General features: G+C 47.2%; 1 protein-coding gene across 1 annotated transcript in view; it reads left to right on the top strand.

Moving 5' to 3' along the window:
- The window catches only part of oplah (5-oxoprolinase, ATP-hydrolysing), a 73,895-nt gene that overhangs the window by 35,964 nt on the left and 27,852 nt on the right, over positions 1–10,079 (top strand). The window contains exons 10-13 of the mRNA XM_062979833.1: positions 2,039–2,151; positions 3,966–4,136; positions 8,929–9,066; positions 9,178–9,316. Of these exons, the coding sequence (XP_062835903.1) occupies positions 2,039–2,151; positions 3,966–4,136; positions 8,929–9,066; positions 9,178–9,316 (561 nt within the window). The remainder of the gene's footprint in view (positions 1–2,038; positions 2,152–3,965; positions 4,137–8,928; positions 9,067–9,177; positions 9,317–10,079) is intronic.

Below are 10,079 nucleotides of genomic sequence, written 5' to 3'. Positions count from 1 at the left end.
GTGGGGCCCCGCTCTCACTCCCACCACCGTTGCAAATGCATCTAACATTGACAAGGGAGAGGGCCTTCTCGGTGACCGCCCCAAACTTGTGTAACACCCTCCCCAAAGAAACTAAAACAGCTCCCTCCCTTGCTTCTTTTAAGAACCAACTAAAAACTTTCCTGGGTTGTTGTATGTCTTTCGGGCTGTGTGGCCATGTTCCAGAAGTATTCTCTCCTGACGTTTCGCCCACATCTATGGCAGGCATCCTCAGAGGTTGCCTAACCCTAACCCTAACCCATACCTCACAACCTCTGAGGATGCCTGCCATAGATGTGGGCGAAACGTCAGGAGAGAATACTTCTGGAACATGGCCACACAGCCCGAAAGACATACAACAACCCAGTGATCCCGGTCATGAAAGCCTCCGACAACACATCTTCCTTGTTTAATTTCTCCATATACCTCACAACCTCTGAGGATGACTGCCATAGATGTGGGCGAAACGTCAGGAGAGAATACTTCTGGAACATGGCCACACAGCCCGAAAGACACACAACAACCCTGTGATCCCGGCCATGAAAGCCGTCGACAACACAAAAACCTTCCTGTTTAGACAGACTTTCAGTGAAGGAAATTAATCTGAAGCAACACAAAAATCATATGTTAAGGACGGGCGTGATGTGCGGTACATTTTGATATGAAACCACAGGAATGTGAATGTACATTGTAACTTATTTTTAAAAAATGTTTACTTTATGATGTTTATAATATTATTGATGTACTCCGATTGTTGTTTATGTGATTCTAATATGTTGGAAACTACTTTGGGTTCCGCAAGGAAGAAAAGCGAGATAAGTGAACGAACCCAAAGGGTGATTCTCACCAATGCGTCGTCTTCATCATGGAAAGAAGTGACAAGTGGAGTGCCACAAGCAGGGCTCCGTCCTGGGCCCGGTTCTGTTCAACATCTTTATTAACGACTTAGACGAAGGGTTAGAAGGCACGATCATCAAGTTTGCAGACGACACAAAACTGGGAGGGATAGCTAACAGTCCAGAAGACAGGAGCAGAATCCAAAGGGATCTTGACAGACTAGAGAGATGATTGGCCAAAACTAACAAAATGAAGTTCAACAGGGACAAATGCAAGATACTTCACTTTGGCAGAAAAAATGGAAATCAAAGATACAGAATGGGGGACGATGCCTGGCTTGACAGCAGTGTGTGCGAAAAAGACCTTGGAGTCCTCGTGGGGAAGAAGTTAAACATGAGCCAACAATGTGATGCGGCTGCTAAAAAAGCCAATGGGATTCTGTCCTGCATCAATAGGGGAATAGCGTCTAGATCCAGGGAAGTCCTGCTCCCCCTTATTCTATTCTGCCTTGGTCAGACCACACCTGGAATCACACTGTGTCCAATTCTGGGCACCGCAGTTGAAGGGAGATGTTGACAAGCTGGAAAGCGTCCAGAGGAGGGCGACTAAAATGATCAAGGTTCTGGAGAACAAGCCCTATGAGGAGCGGCTTAAAGAGCTGGGCATGTTTAGCCTGCAGAAGAGAAGGCTGAGAGGAGACATGATGAGAGCCAGGTACAAATACGTGAAGGGAAGTCCTAGGGAGGAGGGAGGGAGCTTGTTTTCTGCTGCCCTGCAGACTAGGACACAAGGGAACAAGGGCTTCAAACTACAGGAAAGGAAGGAGATTCCGTCTGAACATCAGGAAGAACTTCCTCACTGTGAGAAGGGCTGTTCACCAGTGGAACTCTCTCCCCAGGGCCGTGGTGGAGGCTCCTTCTTTGGAGGCTTTTAAGCAGAGGCTGGAGGGCCATCTGTCGGGGGTGCTTTGAATGCGATTTCCTGCTTCTCGGCAGGGGGTTGGACTAGATGGCCCATGTGGTCTCTTCCAACTCTACTATTCTATGATTCTATGATTCTATGAGATATAAAGATTTATTATTATTCTTCCCTTCCTTGTCTTCTCTTCTCATTTCCTTCCCTTCTCCTTCCTTCCTACTTGTCTACTTGTCTTCTTTCCTCTCCTCCTCCTCCTCCTCCGCAGGCCCGTGGCCACGACACCTCTCGGCACGTCCTGGCCTGCTTTGGTGGAGCGGGGGGCCAGCACGCCTGTGCCATTGCCCGGGCGCTGGGCATGAGCAAGGTCTTCATCCACAAGTAGGTGTGGTGCGCATTGGCGAGGGGCGAGGGGAGTGTGGGCGAGGCGGATGCCCAGACTGCAACTGGATTGGAAGGACGGGAGGAGGCAACAGGGAGGGAGGGAGGGAGGGAGGGTCCTCTCCTTGAAATGGCCGCTAGTGCAGGAATGGACAAACTAAGGCCTCGCTCGGACCGGATGTGGTCCCCTGGGCTCTTATCTCAGTCCCTCATTTTCCCCATCCTCCTGGCACAAGGACACATCGGCCCGCTGCATTCTTATGCAAAAAAGGTGGGGAGGACGGCACGCAGCAGCCGAGAGCCCTCTGGAACGCTCTCAGCCACAGCGTGTCACACTCCTCCCAGCATCATCATCATCATCATCATTTAATTACTTATTAATCGCCCTCCATCCACGATGCTCTAGGCGATTTACAAGATAAAATTGTAAAGGATAAAAATACATACATACAAATATTGATAAAAAAAAATAATGACGGTGTAACTCCTTCCTTATGCTGAGAGGACAGCCTGAGGAAGGCATGCAGTGGCTGAGAGCCCTCCGGAATTGTAAGGAACTATGAACGACTAATATTCTTTCAGGCAGGGGGAATCTTTTTATCCCACCGCTGCCACCACTTTGTGAGGAGCTAATAACGACTGCCACCAATTGGTAAAGATGCAACCACCAAAGACTCAGAGAGGAGACCTTTTACTTTTTTTTCTTTCTGCTTCTTATTCACTTCAAATGGTAGTGTAACTTGGTTTATAATATATGCGACAGAGGCTAGATGTTGGAAGAACAATAACAAGTTTATTCAAGCACAGAGCTTAGTGCTTACAATGTTGTTTCTCACTTGGAGGTATTTTTATTAACAGTTACAATACTAGAATGAGATGAGTCAAACTCCCTAAAGTGTCACTTCTTTTACTTAAAGTAGTTAGAACTTCTTTCTCTGCTACTTTTAAACCGCAGTCACCCCTGTGATATACGATCACAGATTCTCTGTTCCTTACCAGGACACAGACTACATTAAATAAGTCACCAAACTTATTTTAAACCGACTCAAAATGAACAATTGAGTCTCCTTGATCCCCTCAACCTAGGATCAGTCTTCCCTGTGTCTCATCAGAACACAGACTGACTCTCTTTTTTAAACTCTGCACTTCTTCAACAAAATGGCAGTTGGCTCCACCTACTTCTCCATGGCAACCAGCCTCTGAGTGCTGAGATGCAATAACTGTAATACTTACCCTTTTAAAACACAAACGCACAATTAAACATAACATCTGTAAACCAAAAATTCGTACTTCATTACAGGAATGCTCTCAGCCACCGCATGTCTCACATTCCTTCTGGCATAATGCCACGAGGACAACTTGGGGATTGGGAGAGGAGGATCGGGGCAGTCGCTGCATGTCCCACCTTCCTCCCGGCATAGGGATGGGGCAGGCAGCCCCCTCCTTATGATGGGAGGACAATTTGAGGCTGATTCTGTCCCTCTCCCAGGCCTTACCCCTTGCGGGCCTACCCCACCCGGAGTGCATATGGCATTTGTCCCTCCCAGCCCGGCCCACAATGCAGCCCCAAGGGGAAAACGTTTGCCCATGCCTGGGTCCAAAACAGGGATGGGGCCTTGAAAAAGCATGGGAGGAGGAGGAGGAGGATGTGTCTTTGTGGCAAGGGAGCAAGGTGGGGGCTTCTGGGGAAGGGGCTTCGACCTGGTCAGAATCCTCATCTCCTTGACGCACCCCATAGCTCCCTCCATCCTTCGTTGCTCTGTATGTCTATCCAAGTGTGGGTGCCCCTCCACCCCGCCACCCCCTTCCTGCAGGTACAGCGGGATCCTCTCGGCATACGGCCTGGCGCTGGCGGACGTGGTCCACGAGGCCCAGGAGCCCTGCGCTCTCGCCTACGGCCCCGAGGCCTTTGAGCAGCTGGACGAGCGGATCGCTGCCCTGGAAGAGACCTGCCTGGAGGCGCTGGAGGCCCAGGGCTTTGCCAGGTGGGTCCCGAGGACAAAAGATGGGGGGCTCCAGGCGGGGAGCAGGCGGCACTTCTGTGGAAATCCTTTTTTTATTCCATTCCTATTGTCTCATCAGTCGCTAGTTCTCAGTTGACACAGAATAGTCACTTTGAACCAACGGTTAGAAAATAATTACAGAACACACACATGTATGAGCTTGCATACAGAAATACACAGATCAGAATCCTATATATGTATGTGTATATATATATATATATATATATATATATATATATATATATACATACACACACACACACACACACACACACACACACACACACACACAGTAGAGTCCCACTTATCCAACATAAACGGGCCGGCAGAATGTTGGATAAGTGAATATCTTGGATAATAAGGAGGGATCAAGGAAAAGTCTATTAAACATCAAATTAGGTTATGATTTTACAAATTAAGCACCAAAACATCATGTTATACAACACATTTGACAGAAAAAGTAGCTCAATACACAGTAATGCTATGTAGTAATTATGGTATTTACGAATTTAGCATCAAAATATCACGATGTATTGAAAACATTGACTACAAAAATGCGTTGGATAATCCAGAACGTTGGATAAGTGAATGTTGGATAAGTGAGACTCTACTGTGTGTATATATATATATATATAAAAGAGTGATGGCATCAGGGCAGCGGACAAAACAACAAAACTAAAGGCCCCCCAACCTCGAAATTTGACAACACAACCCATCATCCACGGCTCTAGGTTGATACAACAAAAAGAAAAGAAAAATAAAGTCCTAACTAGAGGGAAAGGTATAATTGTTTTTATCCAATTGCTGCCAGTTAGAAGGCCAAACTCCGCCCACTTAGTCTCCTAGCAACCCACTCAGCCCAGGGGACAGGCACAAGAGTTTGGAGAGACCCCTAAGGGCCATCCAGCCCAACACTTTCTACTATGCAGCAGGACACAATCCAAGCATTCACAACACATGGACAAGGTATAAATACTATACAATACTACACAGGGACCCTCACCACTTTCACTGTACACAAACAACCAAATACATACTAAACATAAGGACAACCATACAACAGACATTCAATACCATCACTACCTCAACAAGTCTCACCAACACCACCAGACAAGGCCACAGCAACGCGTGGCCGGGCACAGCTAGTATTTATATATAGGATTCTGATATGTGTATTTCTGTATGCAAGCTGATATGTCTGTGTGTGTGTGTGTGTTGTTTGTGTGTATGTGGACTGGGCTTTAGCACAACAGGTTAATCCCTGAACTGCAATAACTCTTGCCAACATGAAGGTTGAGAGTTCGAATACCGGGTCGGGGTGAGCTCCTGACCTTTAGCCCAGCTTCTGCCTACCTAGCAGTTTGACAACAAATGTGAGTAGAAAAATAGAAGCCGCATTAAAGCAGAGTGGTATTTAGGCTTGGCATTTGGATCAGAAAAAGGAGGAGGTTTATCAACAAAGAAAGCTCTTTGGCAGGGAGATGAAGCAACAGCACCTTCCAGTGGCTGGAAGCAAGCACAGCCTCCAAAGATGCCGAAAGATGGGAATGTGTGATGACTCATGGGCCATGTAGTCCCGTTCCTAGTACTGTTGTGACAGATGAAGAGGAAAACTTGGGTTTCCCACCGTTTCTGCCGGATTTGGAGCCCTTGCACCTGCAAGATGTTTGCCCACAAGAAGTCAGCCAAACAAGCCTTGAGCAGAAATCTCCCCCTTTTTCTCGCCGTCTTTATTATAATCAAGATAGAGGCGCTCGGGAGGCGACTCGCCGGAGCGCCAGGATAGCTGCCAGACAATTAGATGATTAAGTCTGTTTCCCTTGGGAAAGTTTAAGGAGTCCTGCATCTGGACACAGAATAGGTTTCGTTTCTTGTTCCCCAGAGAAAGTGTTCCTTGGCGGGAAAACAAGATCCTATATTGGTGTTTGCCACAAAGGAATCCTTGCGGAGTCAATTCGTCAGCTTCGGGAGTAGATTGTGTGTGGACTACGCTACTCCAGTTTCCAGGACCTTGCTCTCGTCCCAGCCCTGCCTTGTTCCCCGGACCTCGCCACGGATTTTCGCCACGGACCCTGTTCTTGTTCCTCGTTTTGTTGCCTTGAATCAAGCCTTGTTTGCCAAGAATCTAATTTGCTCTCCAGCCTTGCATCAAGTTCCATGGACTAAAGGACCTTGTCATCTCCCCTCACTTTGCTTGGCAAAGTGTGTGTTTCGGTTATTGGATTACAAATTTGGACTTTAATATCTCATACTGGACATTGTTTCCCTGGACTATATTTGACCTTTCCTGAAAGGTCTACTTCTGAACTATATTCTACACTTATTTTTATTGACTTTATATATTTCATTAATAAAGATATTAGATAGATTCTGGTCTCTGCGCATGGTTATTGGTGCTCCGCAGTCTGGGTCCTGACAGAATGCCTATATATCTATTTGTTGTCTGTGGATAAACAGCACTGAATGTTTGCCGCACATGTATGTTCTGTGGTCCGCCCTGAGTCCCCTTCGTGGTGAGAAGGGCGGAATATAAATACTATCAATAAATACGAGGGTTGAATGAAAAGAAATGCCTCCACCTTCGTTACTTGGGTTTGGATGGGAATAGTTTAATAAATCAAACGCAGAAATAATCCTTACTATGTGCTCTTTAACGACCACTATTCACTTCTCCACATCATCACCAGACAATTGAATATATTTCTGCCAACGATGAACAAGTTTTCTGAAGCCATCACGGAAGAAGTCGACACTCTGTTTCCGCAACCGGCATCTCACAGGACCCATCATGCAAGGATCTTCCGATCGCCAAGCAAAGCAGTAATGTGACCCACACGTTCTTGTGAATCACTGGTTATGCTTGAATTTCTCTCTGAGGGATATGACAATCGTCCTGAATCAATCTGTCAACCTTTTGCTTGTGAAACTTGGTCGTTGCTGTCACGGGACGTCCAACTCTGTGCTTGTCACACAAGGCAGACGTTCCCACCTCAACATCTTTCAACTTACTCGCCCAACGACGCACAGGACTCACATCAACACAATCACCATAAACAGCTTGCATTGTCTGAAGAATCTCCTTTGGGGTGACACCTTCTACGGTCAAGAATTCAGTGACTCCATGTTGCTTAAGTCACATTGACCAAACGTTTACACAGGGTTCCATACTTGGCACTTTAACAACACAACTGTTCAATGCTAAGGCTTCCCCGTCTGTGCCGGGTTCTGTACTTTGCACTTTAACAACACAACCGTTCAATGCTAAGGCTTCCCTGTCTGCACAGGATTCCATACTTCACACTTTAACAACACAACCGTTCAATGCTAAGGCTTCTCTGTCTGCGCAGGGTTCCATACTTCACACTTTAACAACACAACAGTTCAATGCTAAGGCTTCCCCGTCTGCGCAGGGTTCCATACTTCACACTTTAACAACACAACCGTTCAATGCTAAGGCTTCTCTGTCTGCGCAGGGTTCCATACTTCACACTTTAACAACACAACAGTTCAATGCTAAGGCTTCTCTGTCTGCGCAGGGTTCCATACTTCACACTTTAACAACACAACCGTTCAATGCTAAGGCTTCTCTGTCTGCGCAGGGTTCCATACTTCGCACGTTAACAACACAACCGTTCAATGCTAAGGCTTCTCTGTCTGCGCAGGGTTCCATACTTCACACTTTAACAACACAACAGTTCAATGCTAAGGCTTCTCTGTCTGCGCAGGGTTCCATACTTCACACTTTAACAACACAACAGTTCAATGCTAAGGCTTCTCTGTCTGCGCAGGGTTCCATACTTCGCACGTTAACAACACAACCGTTCAATGCTAAGGCTTCTCTGTCTGCGCAGGGTTCCATACTTCACACTTTAACAACACAACAGTTCAATGCTAAGGCTTCTCTGTCTGCGCAGGGTTCCATACTTCACACTTTAACAACACAACAGTTCAATGCTAAGGCTTCTCTGTCTGCGCAGGGTTCCATACTTCACACTTTAACAACACAACAGTTCAATGCTAAGGCTTCTCTGTCTGCGCAGGGTTCCATACTTCACACTTTAACAACACAACAGTTCAATGCTAAGGCTTCTCTGTCTGCGCAGGGTTCCATACTTCGCACGTTAACAACACAACCGTTCAATGCTAAGGCTTCTCTGTCTGCGCAGGGTTCCATACTTCACACTTTAACAACACAACCGTTCAATGCTAAGGCTTCTCTGTCTGCACAGGGTTCCATACTTCACACTTTAACAACACAACCGTTCAATGCTAAGGCTTCTCTGTCTGCGCAGGGTTCCATACTTCGCGCTTTAACAACACAACAGTTCAATGCTAAGGCTTCTCTGTCTGCGCAGGGTTCCATACTTCACACTTTAACAACACAACCGTTCAATGCTAAGGCTTCCCTGTCTGCACAGGATTCCATACTTCGCACGTTAACAACACAACCGTTCAATGCTAAGGCTTCCCGACAAATGAAACTAACTGTAGAGGAGAGTCTCCTGAACAAGCCAGGACCTACTGCAGACCAGGACTGCCATCTGCTGAGGAGTTATGAAGGTGGAGGCATTACTTTTCATTCAACCCTCGTATCTGTGTGTGTATCTTGCCAAAGTCATGCATTAGGAGATGTAAGTATTGTACATATCTGCAGACTTTGTGTGTGCGCATGTGCTGAAGACAGGGGTGTCTCTATTGCACCTTGGAAACCAAAGCAAGGTCTCAGGAGAGCTCCTCTTTTCCTTCCTTCCTTCCTTCCTTCCTTCCTTCTTAGATCCCAGATCAGCACGGAGGCCTTCCTGCACCTGCGCTACGAGCGGACGGACTGCGCCCTCATGTGCTCCGCCAGGGGCCACCCGCCCACCCCGGGGTCCTGCCGACGGGGGGATTTCGGGGCTGCCTTTGCTGACAGGTGGGTGTGCAGACTCCTGGTATGGCCACTCCACCCCCGCAACCTGGGATCTCGCACTGTGGACGCAACCCAACCTCGCCCCCCCCCCCCCCGCTCTTGTGTGTCCAACAGGTACCAACTGGAATTCGGCTTCACCATCCCCAACCGGGCCATTTTGGTGGATGACGTCAGGGTCCGGGGCACCGCCAGTTCCGGACTGGGGCAGGAGGAGCCTGTGCCGGCCAGCAAAGGGCCACCCCACATGGAAACAGTAGGAATCTCTCATTGATGAATGCAGACATTGATTGATTGATTGGTGGAATATCCTGCCTGACACATGGAAATAGTCCATGTGAAAGGGATCTCAGAGTCTTAGGAGACCACAAGTTGAACGTGAGTCAGGAGTGTGATGCAGCAGCTGAAAGAACCAGTGTGATTCCAGGCTGTGTCCAGAATTGTCTAGGTTTGAGATTGAGGGACATCATAATCCTACTCTGTTCTCCATTGGTCAAACCTCTTCACCTGGAATAACCCTGCGTCCAGTTCTGGGCAAAGAAATTTGATACATGGAGATGGAGAAACTGGGAGATGTCCACATAAGGGCCACCATAATGTCCAAAGGTCTAGAAACTGTTGCTCCCTCTGAAGAGTGGCTACAGAAGTTGGAGATGTTTAGCTTGGAGAGCGTCCAGTTCTGGACAAATAAATTTGATACATGGATTTGGTGGTATATGTTCTGCATCAGAAATTAGAGCTGAGGTGGTCTATCCAGTGCATCACAAAGAACCAAACCAAATCTAAAATTGACCAAAAACTGATTTGTAACCCTTTTGGTACTAATGTTGGAGAGTGGTCCCCGGTCAAAGTGGTCCCTGGTCAAAAAACGGTTGGGAACCACTGCTGTATAGGAAAGAGAGGAGCCTATTTGTTTATTTGGGAGATTTCATAGAATCCTAGAGTCGGAAGAGACCTGGTGGGCCATCTAGTCCAACCCCATTCAGTCAAGAAGCAGGAAAATCACATTCAAAGCCCCC

This window comes from Anolis carolinensis, chromosome 4 (genome assembly GCF_035594765.1).
Source record: "Anolis carolinensis isolate JA03-04 chromosome 4, rAnoCar3.1.pri, whole genome shotgun sequence".
Classification (NCBI taxonomy): Eukaryota; Metazoa; Chordata; class Lepidosauria; order Squamata; family Dactyloidae; genus Anolis; species Anolis carolinensis.
The sequence above is the reverse complement of the archived record's forward strand: the minus strand, read 5'-3'. Positions and strand labels throughout refer to the sequence as shown.